The following is a 14,588-nucleotide window of genomic DNA, read 5'->3' on the forward strand; positions in this document are numbered from 1 at the left end:
CTCTAAAGGGAAACTGCAAAAGACGTCCCCAATATGCATCTTCCCAGAGAAGCTTCTCAACCAGAGGATACAAATCCAAGGGATATTAAGACAGCATTCATTTCCAGGTTCTGAGACGGTAAAGATGCCAGTCATCTCTAAACACCTGGCAATAATAGAGGCTGAGGAACAACTTATGGGAGGGAAGGTGAAAGGGAGGCAGGCAAGCTTGGAGAAGTAACTTCCAGACTCAGGAAAAAGTTTAATTCACGTTTGTCAGAAGAGTAAGACTACGTAATAAAATGGACTGTAATGATGACAAAAACACAAATGTGCTTGTCCATACAGAGACACAAAACCATACATACCGAGGAGATAGTGAATAAATATACCTTTGACTTCTCACTTTGCAAGACTTAAAAAGAACAGATTGTCAGGTAGTTAATAAACTATGATTTTAACTATTTAGAAAAAAAAATTGATTTCTAAGTACCTTGATCTCATGACCAAATTTAGAACAAGCCATTCCACCTAGAATTTACAAGTTATATATTTTGATTAATTAGTATGCTTCACATCCTAATGAGAACTATATAAAGCTCCACAAGGACCATAAAGAAGAGGGTCTCATTCACTTTTGTTTTCTGAGCCCTAAGAACAATGTCTTTGACCCTAGATGTACTCACAAATGACTAGTATGTCCACAGGCATAAAATAAGATGAAAGCATATCTATGGTCCTCTCTTCCGGAAAAAGAAAAGAATTCAAAAGTAGAAAATATGGACATTCAGAGCGAGAACTGAAGTTAAAGAATATGTATTTAGTTCACTCTCTTTGTTTTATAGGTGATCAAATCAGGTCCAGAGAGGATTTTTGTTACCACTGATATTGCTATTATTAGCAATAATCATAATCATCGCTATTACCATTATCTTTATCTTCTAAGGTATTTCTACTGGCTGAGTATTGTACCTTTTTCAGCCACTGTGAAATAGCACAAGAGAAAAAGTCTCAAGGGCTCTTTGCCTTTTTCTTCTGAGCTAGAAGTTTAGGAATTATGAGATTCTCTCTCTGTTCCCCACCCCCCTCTATATATATACAGAGTTCCATCCATATATGGAGAGACAGAGACACAGATCACTCAATCAGAAGCTCCACTTTTAATCCTTAAGTTATAAGTAATTATTATCCTTATTAGATAGATTCTGGAAGAAAGTTACTTACAATTTTCATTCCAATGCAGGATATTGTATATACATAAATAGATAGATAGATAGATAGATGCATAATCTCCTATTTCTGTGTCATTTGTATATCATGAAAGAAATAACTATTTGAAATTAATTTTAATTTAGATTTGTAGTCATTATGTATAATTTCTAAACTCTTTTGTTACATATCCCAAGATGAAGGAGTAAAAAACAATTCTTTCCTCAATGAACTACTTTACATTAAAAGTATCTATTTCTTGGGCTAACTCAAAACCAAACAAACCAAAAACAAAACAACTACCAAAAATTATTTTATACTGATATCGAGATTGTTTTCTTCTTTGATGCAAAGAATCAGCCAAATTTTTCATATCCAAAGAAGTTCTTTCAAAATCTAATGATATAACAACATAATATCTCCAAAAACTGCATGGATTTAAGCAAGAAAGAAAAACTGGGTATATAACACAGGCCAAATGGCAATGCTCTGTAAATAGGTGTGACAGTCTGGCAGGGCACAAACCTTCAATATCTGTGAGAAAGCTTTATTTAGATTGGAGTAGTCTTTTAATTATATTAAGGTGTATCTGAAATGATATTCTATTGGTATAATATGGAAATTCAAACTAGAATTTTGTTCACTGAGTATAACAAAAACAAAAGTAGCAAAAATATTTTTTTATTCTGGAAGATATTTCATAGGTTGTGACTTCATATTATATTCAGAAATAAATCACAAACATACACGTGTTTATAGATCAAACATGTATATACCAAGCAAAACTAAATGAACCCTAGAAAAAAGTGTGAGTAGCTTTTTAAAGTAACTTTCAAGGGAGAAAGCCTTCTAAAATGACATAAAACCCAGAAATTAAGCCATCATATTTTAGTACATACAAATTTTAAAATTTTATGTAATCAAAAAGGTTGAAAGCCCAAAGACAAGCAAGCAGGAAAAAAATTGCTATTTATACAACAGGAAAATGTTTGCTTCCTTGTGAAGGATTAAAAATGTTGCCAGGCTTGGTAGTACACACCTGTAATCCCAGCACTTGGGAGGCTGAGGCAGGAGGATCGCTGTGAGTTCAAGACCAGCCTGGGCTACATAGTGAGTTCCAGATCAGTCTCAACTACATAGTGGGACCCTGTCTCAAAAAAGTAAAAAAAAAAAAGAGTTTATAAAATCTGTAGTGTTCTTCTCACCAAATGCTTGGTCCAGGCCCCTCCTATGTAATCTGAGTGTGGCTGAGATTGCTTTAACCACTAGAATAGGGTAGCTCCTGTTCTAGTGTGGGGTCAGTTATGTCTTGAGAGACTAAGTCTTTGACTCTGTATCTCCTAGAACACTACCCTTCAGATGCCTAGGGTGCATGAAAGAACTCAATTACTCTGATGGTGAGACTACGTGAAGATTCCTTGGCCCTCACAGGGCAAAAGAGGGCTCAGCTGAGCACAGCATTCCAGACACTCCTGCCAAGATGGCAGTCATGCTGGTGGTGCCATCTTAGAATCTCCAAACCCTACCAGCTTCCAGCTAAGCACCACTGAGTGACTCTTGCCAATGTCAGTTGGAGCAGAAGAATCACTCAGTCATACTTTGCTTGAGTTGCTAAACTATAAAATCATGAGCTAACAAAATGGTGGTTATTTTTAGCCACAAAATTTGGAAATTGTTTGTTATGTAACAATAAACTAATCATTAATTTATATAAACAAGATTTTAAAACCAAGAGAAAAAAATCAAACATCTTAGTTAAGTACAGGAGAAAGAGAAAATATCAATAGACAATGTCATGGTTTGTTCAAGCTTCTGTAACAAAACACCATAAACTGAGTGGATGAGAAACAACAGAAATATATTCTCACAATTTTGAGGCTTTGAAGTAGAATATCAAAACATTAGCAAATTCAGTGTCTGTTGAGGTCCTACCTCCTGCTTAATAGATGACACCTTCTCACTGTGTCCTCAGTGACATCGATTCTAATCAAGAGATCCCAGCACACACATTAGGGGAATATTCAGCTTTACTCAATCTTTCCTTTTCAAATCCTAATCTTATCCAAAAACAACTTCACAGATACACCCAAAAATAAAGTTTAAACAGTTATCTTGGTACACTGTGGTCCAGTCAACACAAAATTAACTGCCAAAGTAGGTCTATGGAAATTTTCAACAGAAACTTGTATGTACGTGTATACCACTCATATGCATATGAATTGCACATGAGACACTTGCCACAGACCAAGTAATAGGCTCATAGAACAAGACTCAACAAATTTCAGATAATTTGGACTATACATTTTACATGTTCTTTCACCCTTATGGAATTAAATACTCAGCAACAAGAAGATGGATAGAAAAACAACACACTTCAAATTACCTATAAATTAAGAAATAAATGACAACAGGAAGTAGAAAATATTGTGATCTGAAAGAAAAAAAAGCAATAAACCAAACTTGAAGTATGTACCAAAGAGTGCTTTAAAGACTAAAAATAACTCTAAATACAAATGTAAGAAAAGAAAAAGTTTGAAAAATCATAGATGGAAGCCTTTAGAGGCTTAAAATGCCTATTCTCCTGAAGTTGGTCTATGGATTCAATATAATCCCAGTAGAAATCCCTTTGGAGGGTGTATTAAAGGTAAAGAGAGCAGAAAGACCACCTAGGCAGGCTCTGTGTGAATGAGGCTGTTTAATTTACTTGGTGCAAGCAGGCTGAGTTTGAAAAGAGAGTCAGCCCCAAGCAAAGGTACAGCAAAGATGTTTTTAAGGGGGAGGGGTTGTTGGGCATTGGAGGTGGTTGCCAGGTTTTGGTCGGAGGAGTCACTGCAGAGAAATCTGGGGATAGAGATAGTGTGCCCATGCTCCTGGGAACAAGTTTTTACTGATGATGAAACATACAGATGTTTCCTGGAACAGAGGGAAATGTAGCTATACTCAGACTTCCTGGAACTGACAAGTTGGGACATGGTACTCTGCAACAGCTCTACCTGCCTGGTGTGACAGAGGGAAAGGTGTGGAAAGCAGATGCTAAGACTGATATGGAGGTCTTGATCTAGATATTAGATAAGATATAGAAAGTATTGAGAATGACAAAGAAGCAGATAAAGGCTACAATTCACATCTTTACACATCAACTTTATGACAACTTTTATAAAACAAACTACTGAATATTCAAAAAAATCTAGATTTCAAAATTTCTCAATCTAAGATAGAAAAAATAGACCAAACAAAAACAGGAGATATAAACAACAGTATCAAAAAGATAAATCTTTATGGACAGTGAAGAATTCACAAAAGGTAAAATTAAAACAGAAATGGAAATGGCCCTTAAACAAATAAAAAGACTCTCAAATGTATTCCTAAATGGGGAATGGAAGTAAATAGATGAATGAAAACACAAGCAGGCAATGTGAAAACACTTTTTTCTGGAGGCTGTAGGAAGCAGTCACTCTCCTGACATTCCTACAGACAATGCAAATATATTAAACTCCCCAGTGAGGTAAATCTGATAATGTGTGGCTACAGAGACATCCTTATTTGTTACTCTCATTTCCATAAGGTCAAACAGTAAAACCTGACCAAATCACCAGCTATGAACTAGGTATCTACTGTGTCCCAATCTATGAAAGCAAAAGATTGGGCAGAAACCAAACATCCATCAAGGTGGCAGCAGCTGGATAAACTGTGGCAATTCCACACTGTAGAGTCCCTTTCACAAGCTTGCAAGGACCCCATCTAATGTCCATTCTCCAGTTTATATTTTTATTTTATTTTATTTGCTTATTTATTTTTATTTATTTAGTAGTGCTGAAAATCAAACCAAGGCCTTGAGCATGTTAGGCATGAGCTACAGCCCCAGCCCTGTATTTTTAAATTTAAAAAAAAAGCAAATTTCTAAAAAGGTTAAATAATACCTCTTACAAAGGAAAGAAATAGAAAAGAATATTTGTGCTACGTTTAAGCGAGAAAAGAAAGAAAAGAGAGGAAAGGAGAGGGAGGCAAAAAGGAGAGAAGGCGAAGAGTGGGGAAATGACATGGAGAGAGATTGAAAAGCAGTACACTTGTGGTAATTTTTAATTTTTGAACCCTATGCATTTTGTAATATATTAAAGAATAAAAGTAACTCAAAGATAACTCTTAAATTGAAAACAAAGAGAAACAAGTGAATCTAAGTAAATAGCAAATTAGCAAATAAGCTCCATAAGGAAAAATAAAACATATTAATATGCCTTTAAAATAGAACTTTAATCGTGTATTCTTAAAAGACGTTAGGAACAAGAAGAACTAAACAGAAATGTGTGCGTTCATTTAGCAACTTTCTTGTAAACAGTAATAATCAGATTTTGAAGATTTGTACATGTATCATAGCATAAAGAAATTAAGTTGCTATATTAGGAAAAAGGATTTGCAGTACAAGAGATCCAAAAGTTAAATTTAATATTAAGTAAAAATCTTATAATTTTGACTTGACTTATCAATACAAATGAATTACTGTGAAATATATAAATAAACATGTCCTTCTGTGAGGCCAGGCAATTCTGAGATTAAACCTAGGGTCTCACAAATGCCAAGCAAATGCTCCACCACGGATCAACATCCCCAGACCTCAAATTTCAGTGTTCGTGCTTCCTAAGAACCAGGAACAATGTCACCTTCATAACACTGTGTGTCCCAAACCCTGGGATATTCCCCTGACATGTCAAAGACTCCTTGAAAAAAGTGTGTTTCAGGTCTCCATCAGGAAAAGTATAGTTAATTCTGAGACATCTTATTCTGCCAGGAAGTATAGAACCAAAGGGGCTTATGTCAGAAAGACACAATGATCCTGCAGGGGTTTCTACTGGCCAAAATTTGAATAGTTAAAACAGCTAAAGTATCAAAAAGAAATAAATGAGACCGGAGATTTAGCTCAGTGGTTCTGCCACCTACCTCACAAGCACAGGGACCCAAGTTCAATCCCGGTCCGGTAAAAAAAAAAAAAAAAAAAAGTCAAAAAGAAAAATGAATGAAAGAGTGTCATCAGAGATCCTGTGGTGGTAGAAATGTGCTCTATTTTGACATAAGCAGCATTAGTAATCTTGTGGTCCTGAATTATTCCTCTCAAGATGTTACCATTGTGGGAAGCTACATCATTTTTCAGCATCCTTTCTTATAATTGCATGTAAATATATAACAATTATTTCATAATAAAACTTTATTTTAAAAATAGTAAGTCTAATTTCTTGGTGCACATGAAATATAACTGGAGTCCAATAAAGTAAAAAGCACAAATGCCTTCTTTAAAATATTAATTTGATGTTGTTGAAGGTGACTATTACACCAACTCTTTATTCTGAGAAATCACTGAATTAAGGATATATACTGCATTCCAGAAGGGTAACCAAATATCCCCAGTTCCTAGGGAAGGGCTCTTCCTTATGGAAGAACAACAAGTAATAAGAATAAAAGAAAATGACAGAATTGTAGAAATCACCATTTCATCTCTAGCATGAGTAACTGATTCAAGTAATAATCACATTGCATGCTAAAATCATTAGGTAAAGGGCCCTGGGGCTCAACACACACTTGTGCTGAAGTACTATTTCCTAGTTGGCTTAGTAGTCCCAAGGAGGAAAATAGAGCTTTACAGTTGAAAGCTGTGGCTATTACCACTTCATTCAAAGGGCAATGCTTCATACCAATTACAGTAGAAAGAGCAGATATGTTTGTATGCGATGGTGTAATGAAAACTAGGAACACAGATTCACCTATAAAGCATCCTTTCCCAAATGTCTAAATGGAAAGGAACCCAGTCTTTAAATTTCATTGCGAGCTCTCAGAAAAGACAACTTATCACCGCAAAACAATCAGATAAATAAAACGTAGGATGTTCTATAAGACAACCGTCCTGATGTCTTTAAAAAGCCAAAGTCATGAAGGGTGAAAATTCATTAGGTTTTAAGTACAATTATGAAACATTAGATACACAGAAACTCAGTTAAGAAACATAAGAGACACAGGGCCAGGGATTTGGCTCAGTAGTTCTGCCACCTGCCTCACAAGCACAAGGGCGAGAGTTCCATCCCCATTAAAAAAAAAAAAAAAAAAAAGGAAAAAAGAAAAGAAACACATATACACTGCATGTTATTTGATTGCATCCTAGCTAGGCAAATCCCTTGAAATCTAGATATTGTCTGGACTTTAGTTGAAGTGCAGAAATAAGGTTAATTTTGTTAGATATGTTCATAGAATCATGGCTTCATAAAAAAATGTTCTTTTTATTAATGCTGAATACTGAGAAATATATAAGCCAAAGTTCATGGTGTCTGTAACTTACTGTAAAGTAATTTCACCAAAAGAAAAACTTAGATAAGGCAAATAATACAAAATAACATTTTTTAATGTAGGGAATGGGCACATAGTACTCATAGTCTAATTGTTTTCTATACAGTTGAAAATGTATTTATTACCTCTCTTTTCATGGAACAAATAAACCTTAAAATGTGTAAGAAATGCTTTCAACTACATGTGATAAAAAAGCCAAGTACAGTGACTTAAACAAAACAGGGCTTGTTTCTTGTTCGTTTGTTTTCCACACAGCAGAAGTCCCAAGGGAAGTGTGTGTGTCACCACCGAGGACTTCAACATCCCTTGACTTTTTTCTCACTGACATACACATGATGGTGCCCAACAACTAACCACAGAAGGGGCGATACAAGTGGACTTCCTCTGTAATTCCGTTGCTGGTCTCCCCTGGTGAAATGCCAGACTGGAAACTAGGATTTCATTGTTTCCTGGCAGGCAGAGGAAGTGAGGGCTGTGAGCTGGATCTCGGACTGTCAGTCCTCCCAGGATGCCTAGCTCATCTTCTCTAGAAGTCTTTTGGGACAAACTCTCCTTGGCATTACTGTACCTGCTAATGTCTGCCTGTGGACCTCAATGTTAGCCAACACACTAGCTGCATATCCTCCACTCAGCTTTGCTGCAAAAAAAAAATATCAAGCCTCCATCTACTCTGAGTACTTCTTTTTCTCTTTTTGTCAGAACATAGGATAGGGAACATTTCAGACTCCAAAACTCACTTTGCCCTTGGCTATTACACATATTTTACATAGTCTATAATGTTCAATAGTCATGTCATGTATGTTGCTATTATGTTCTTGAAGAACTAATGCTCTGTGTTGTGGACTCCCACAGGGTGGCAAATCCTAGCCTTACATTTCCCACTGTCAACTCAATCAATCACTTACTTTTTCTAGTGCAATCTGTGAGTTTGGAAAATACAAGTGTCCCCAAGTCCAGAATGATGCTGTGCATGTCTCTGGCAGGTGTCTAAGGGATAGCACTTGCCTAAGGCCAATTCCTACACAATTTCACATCCCTGTTCTCCCCTATAAACTTCTTAACAGTGACTCCCTGTAGAGCCCAAGAAGGTTTTGATTTCTCTCAGACTTCTTTCATCTCAGAACCAGGTGAGTCAAATTCCCTTGCTGTGTCGCTGGACTGAGTTTATACGATCTTTCATGGGGCCTGCGGGCTCCAGCTTCATGCTGCAGTGTTGGGGTTACACTCTCCCTCAAGAGGCCTCACGCCTGATTCTGGCCCATCACAGAGGATAATCCTGACTAGTGGGATTAAGCCTGCTCTTAAGGTTTGGGACTCACCTCTACCCTTTTTCCTCCTGGAAATAAGATTCCCACAGTGTGAGGTGTTTTCTGCTTAGACTCCATTTTATCTGCATAGTGGTTAATTTGGGATGTTTGTACGTATATTCTTACACTGAAACTGTGTTGCATCTTGTATTTTATGCTATCTTCTAAGTTTGGGTGCCAGCACTATGCCCATAGTCTATAAAGTAAGTTTGGAACATCCCCAACACAGTGGTGCCCAACCAGCCTACTATTAACGTGAGGAAAGCTACACCCCCCCAGACTCCCTTTCTTCTCTGACAGGAGCAGACTAAAGTTCCAACCTTGGAGCAGAGGAACAATAAACCAACACAACTTACTATGCTAAAAATTTCAACCCCACAGATGGTGTTGAGCGCCATATTCCTAGAGTAAGGGGATTATTTAATACTTAAAAGCAAGAAAAAACACACTTAATGAAGCCCACTTGACCAGAACATTTTTTGAAGTTGCTTAACTACTTTAACATTTTTTCAGTCATTGCTTAAGCTATTTCAATTCAAACGCCTATTTCCAAAGAAAATGTTTCAATATTTCCAAATTTATCAAAATAGTGTAGCTTCCCTATAATTAACTTTTCCATAGCTGCTTTATCTTTCTTGACCTTGCAGCTTTTTATATTTTCTGTGTTCTTTGCTTCCTTCCATTTGAATTGGCTTTTCCTATATGACTACCTCAGTTTAATTTGTACTATCAGTTATATTTCTTGTTTAATATCCTATATTATGTTGCTGTATTTTTCCTCAACAGTAAAATTTTAGTTATCTGCTGATTCCCTTCTAAAATATTTTTAACATCCTTTTACTTTTCCCAGTTTTCTAAATCCCAGTTCTGCTTTGCTTCAGTCTTCATTTTGTAGACATATTAACGGGACACTCATTTTATAACTTCCTACATTTTTCTCTTACTGTCATTTTTTCCCTTTATGAATTGCTATCTTTAGTCAGCTAGGTGTGGTATATATAAGTCTTGCATACGAGGTTTCTAGATAAGGGCCTATTTCTTCCAGGACCTAGTGCCCCATGACTTCTGCCCTCCCTTTCTTTGCATTATTACATAATTAGGAATTGTAATCACTGAGTGCCTGGGAAAGGATAATGGTCTTTGGCAGGGCCACAAGTGTGGCCATTTCTAATATTTCTCCATAACACTGTGTTTGCCCACTTTCTAATCAGCAAAATTCCAAGTTCTTAGTAATTCACAGTGAGTAGGACTAGAAATTGTCTTTTGCGTGTCCAGCTCTTCCTACTATGATACATGAAAGGCACTCAATACAGTAAATGCTTCTTAAATGACATTACTATCACAATTCTGCCTCAAATCCAGCAAACATCCATGACACTACATCCCATCATTCTCACTGTGGCTGTGGTCAATATAATGGTTTCTTTTTATCCCCCTTTAAAGTCTTTCTTCACACTAGGTTTTTGTTGTTTTCCTGACATCTGATCACAAGCAGGCCTTTCTTAAAAATCACCAATGGCTAATGCCAAATTCTAGGCAACTTTCACTACATTTCTAGCTTCATCTTTAGTTTTATCCACTTGAGCCTAGTCCAGGAACGGCCCTCATATTCATACTTCCATACTTTTCCAGTCCGGTTCCCTGGACTTCTGAGCATCCTTTCTTCCAAGACTTCACACCCAACACCCCAAACATCACTTTGACTTCCTGATTCCACAGCAAGAATTACTCCCTTACTCTATACTTTCAGTGCTTTAAACATAATTTACTATACTAATTACATTTGCCTCCAGACTAATTCCTTAGAGCAATTATTTACATTTTCATAGGAAACTAATGACTACTTTAGCATCTTAATGGCTGTGCAAAAAGCCTCATTTTCTAACATTAGACAATATACCTCCCTAAATTAGAAGCCCAATCAGTCTTTTGCCTAGCAAATATTATTCTCATTTAGGCAGTTCCCCACTCCCCACAAAAAACCACCCCACACATTCAATTTTGCATTCATATTAGTGTTCTTAGACCAAATTCTACTTCAACAGTGTTGTTAGATACTGACTTCCCCTTCTCACATATGAGAAAGTTGGCAAGCAGAAAATCCGGATGTGGCTACACAAATAAAATTCTAATAGTAGTTCCTATACTTAGCATAAATTAATAGTTAAGCTCCAAGGCTCAAATTCTCAAATATATCAAGCCTCCATCTACTTCTAGTACTTTTTTTTTCCTCTTTTTGTCAGAACATAGGATAGGGAAAGACTCCAGACTCCAAAGCTCACTTTGTACTTGGCCATTATACATATTTTACATAGTCTATAATGTCCAATAGTCATGTTATGTATGTTGCTATTATGTTCTTGAAGAATTAATACTTTGTGTTGTGGACTCCACTCCCTCAGGGTGGCAAACCCTAGCCACTTTTTAAAATGTGGTTTAGGGTCAGGGATTTAGCTGAGGTCACCTGCCTTCCAAGTGCAAGTTCAATCCCAATACCAAAAAAAATGTGGTATTTGTCGTTTTCCTTTATTGTAAAGTTTTTAAAACCACTAATTACAAGGTGGCCATAGAAGTTTATATATTTATTTCTTTAATTACTTGTGTGTGTGTGTGGTACTGCCGAATGAACCAAGGGCCTTTTGAATTACATCCTCAGGCCCACCTATTTGAAATTTTGATGCAAGATCTGAATAAAATGCCCAGCATTGCCATCCTCCTGCCTCAGCCTCCCAGAGTGCTGTGATTAGGGGTGTGCCATACTTGGCTGTAGGAAATTATTTTTAACAACCTGTGTCATGCACCTGACGTGGATTCTTCCATCACCATTTCATGACTAAATTAATGCAGCTGTCACTTGTCACTTGCAAACAGAATAGGAAAGGTAGTATTTATAATTCAAATACTTAAATATGGGGCAGATGAACTTAAAAATAAAACCTGATTTTTACAAGTATTTCATATCATTTTCAATTCATCCAAACTGATATTTTGCCTCACAGGTCCTAGGTGTATTTTATGAGTAGGATTTTCTATCCTTTTCACAAAGATGTATCAATAGATTCATAGCACTTGCATGATTAGAATTCACCGTATTTTCATTTATTCTGTATTATGTACTCTTTGTGAACATATCCACCAGACTCTGCCTGACACACAGTAATCAAATTTTTCTTTTCATTAATGGTTATTAACTTTAGAACCTAATTATTCACAATTACATCCCAGTATTAACACACATCAAGTGATAAACCAATACAATGAAAACCAGGCTTCAGAGATTTCTCCAAAGATTTAATATATGCAAGATGCAATGTAGCCATATTCCATGAAATGTGATTACCAATAGGGAAGATGCAGCCCTACTCAATCAAACGTAAGTATTATGAGACATCTAAAGTCTTACATAGCTGTATTGTTTATAACTGCTATCATGTAGACAGTTTGATAAATAAGGTCCTCTCTTGTGCTTTATCTACTTTGGATTATATACTTTAAATATAGTACCATACATACATTCTGGCCTAAGGGTTATATTACTTTTGCTATAGACCTTATTCCCCTCAATTTATATGGGAAGACCCAGCCTTTGGTAAAAATAACTTATTTTCACGACAAGTTTAAAGAACACCACTAATGTTCACTGTCATTTGTATAATTTTTTGGTAATGGGGTGGCCAGAGCCTCTTTACTCTCAGTAAGTGCTCTAGGCTGATGGATAAACACACTAAATTTAACACCTTGGTTGTTTGCAGCTCTGACAAAACCACTATTGGCAGTCATTGTGATGGCTTTTAAGGTGTCTCCCGTCCCAAAAATCGTTAATGAACGGCTATTAATTTTTGAACTTGCCACTAGTCTTAAGGCACGCTCAGAAGGCTGGTCTGGCACTACACTGATTCGCTTAATTAGAACAGCAGCCCTTTCTCTCTCCCCAGGTCCTCCTAAGGTATCTAGAATAGACTGAAAATCCCTGACAGCAGATTCACAAGCAAACAACTCCTTGTCCTTCATAAATGCCTCCAGCTGAGGTAGAACCTGCTCTTTCCTCTCTTGCTCTGCTTGTTCCGTGAGTACTTTTTCTTTGAAGATAAAGTGGCAACCTCCATAACTGAGAGCAGACACATAGGTGATTAAGGTGGTAATGTCCAGATTGACTCTTTTACACACATCAACCTTTATCTCCGTTGGAAATGCAACACTTGCTAGGATATTTTCCCGGTCTACCCTAGTCCCTTGCAGAAGTTCCAGTCCCTCCTCATCTGATTCACTCTCACTCAGCTGTAGCTCTTCAGGGTGATCTAGCAGAGAGTTCACTGCCACTATGTCTCCTCTCACAGATATACCCATTTCTTTCAGCTTCTCTGCCATGGGACTGGAAACACTGTTGTAAAATGCAAAGATGATGTGGGGGTTGCTATACTGTACCGGCTGTTGGTGACTGGCCTGGAGGAAGTCTTCAGCCTGCTCAATGATGCTTTTGTCACCATACTGGCCCCTGCCCAGCCAGATGTTATGCAGCGCTTCAGCCTTTCGGCCAATAGCTTTCACCCAAGTATGACCACCATTTGCAACGACATCCACTACAAGGGTCTGCTTTTCTCCCAAGGCGTCTGTGTAACCGAAGACGTGGAGAACACTAACAACTTCTTCCAGGTTTTCTGCCGATTCCACGATGGCTCTCAAATGTGTTAGGTTCGTGCTTTTCAAATGAGATTCTTTAATAGCTACTTTCCCAGCTTCTACTTTCTGTAAGAATTTTAATTCTGCCTTCAATTTGCTGCACAGCTTTGCACCCCCTTCTATGCCACCCTTTTTTGATCGAGAAAGTGACTCGGCTCTCTTGATCAGTTCCTTGGCTATGGCGATTCTTTCACAGAGCATGGAGTGTGCAGACATGCTGACAGCATTATTCCTTTCCTATGAAAAGACAACAAAGTTCAAACTCTTCTCCAAAATTATGAGGATTAAAAATCTCGATCTAGTAATATAGCTTACGGGGGCCAAATCTATCTACCTGGGCTTCTGAGTGTTTATATTTTTTATTTATTTTTATTTATTTTTGGAGACCGGATCTCACTATGTAGTTGACATTGCCCTGCAACTCACTATGTAGCCCAGGCTGGTCTCAAGCTCACAGCAAACCTTCTGCCTCAGCCTCTCCAGTGCTGGGATTACAGGCGTGTGCCACGACGCCCTGCTTAGCTTTTTATTTATTTTTATTTATTTATTGGTAGCGCAGATCGAACTCAGATCCTTGCGCTTGCAAGACAGGCACCGGAGCCACTGAGCTAAATCCCCGGGCCATTAGTGTTTAATTTTGAAGAGACTCCTTCCCTTGACCGCTAAGGAAAGCTATACAGCACTTTTGAACTTTCTGTAGGTATTCTGGATCCTCGCACATTTGTCTAGAGCTTCATTTCTTCAGAAGCCAGAAGGTCTATTGCTGTCCCAGCAGATAAATTCTAATAACAGTTTCAGAACATCCAACTTAAATGCTTAACATGAAACTATGCACACAGTAGCTAGTCAGCAGTGTGCACCCCTGACCGAGCCACGTTCTCCTCCTCCCTTTCACGCGGTTTTTAACCAGCTCCTCCTAGATTCGCCAGCACCTGGTCTTGACGCCGGGAATCACGACCGAGTCCGCTGCTCGTTAACAGACGGAGGCGGCCCCGCCCCACACTCCCTCTCGGAGAGCGCCTACTCCACCGCGCCAAGAGGGACTGGCAGACTGGAGCGGGGCCAAGCTGAGCGCGAGTCGCA

At 37.7% G+C, this 14,588-nt stretch overlaps 1 protein-coding gene across 4 annotated transcripts in view; it reads right to left on the reverse strand.

Annotated features, from left to right (window-relative positions):
* Positions 1–7,588: 7,588 nt before the first annotated feature.
* Positions 7,589–14,588, reverse strand: part of CUNH7orf25 (chromosome unknown C7orf25 homolog) — a 7,707-nt gene continuing 707 nt past the window's right edge. For 3 of the 4 annotated variants that reach the window (XM_010610852.3, XM_010610851.3, XM_033764840.1), the window contains exon 2: positions 7,589–13,742. In XM_010610852.3, coding sequence (XP_010609154.1) covers positions 12,456–13,721 — 1,266 coding nt within the window. In that variant the 5' untranslated portion in view covers positions 13,722–13,742 and the 3' untranslated portion in view covers positions 7,589–12,455. Of the gene's footprint in view, positions 13,743–14,437; positions 14,551–14,588 lie in introns of those variants that run through there. The other variant, XM_033764841.1, reaches the window with a different exon arrangement.

Source organism: Fukomys damarensis, unplaced genomic scaffold (assembly GCF_012274545.1).
Source record: "Fukomys damarensis isolate Sample0158 unplaced genomic scaffold, DMR_v1.0_HiC HiC_scaffold_17, whole genome shotgun sequence".
Taxonomy (NCBI): domain Eukaryota; kingdom Metazoa; phylum Chordata; class Mammalia; order Rodentia; family Bathyergidae; genus Fukomys; species Fukomys damarensis.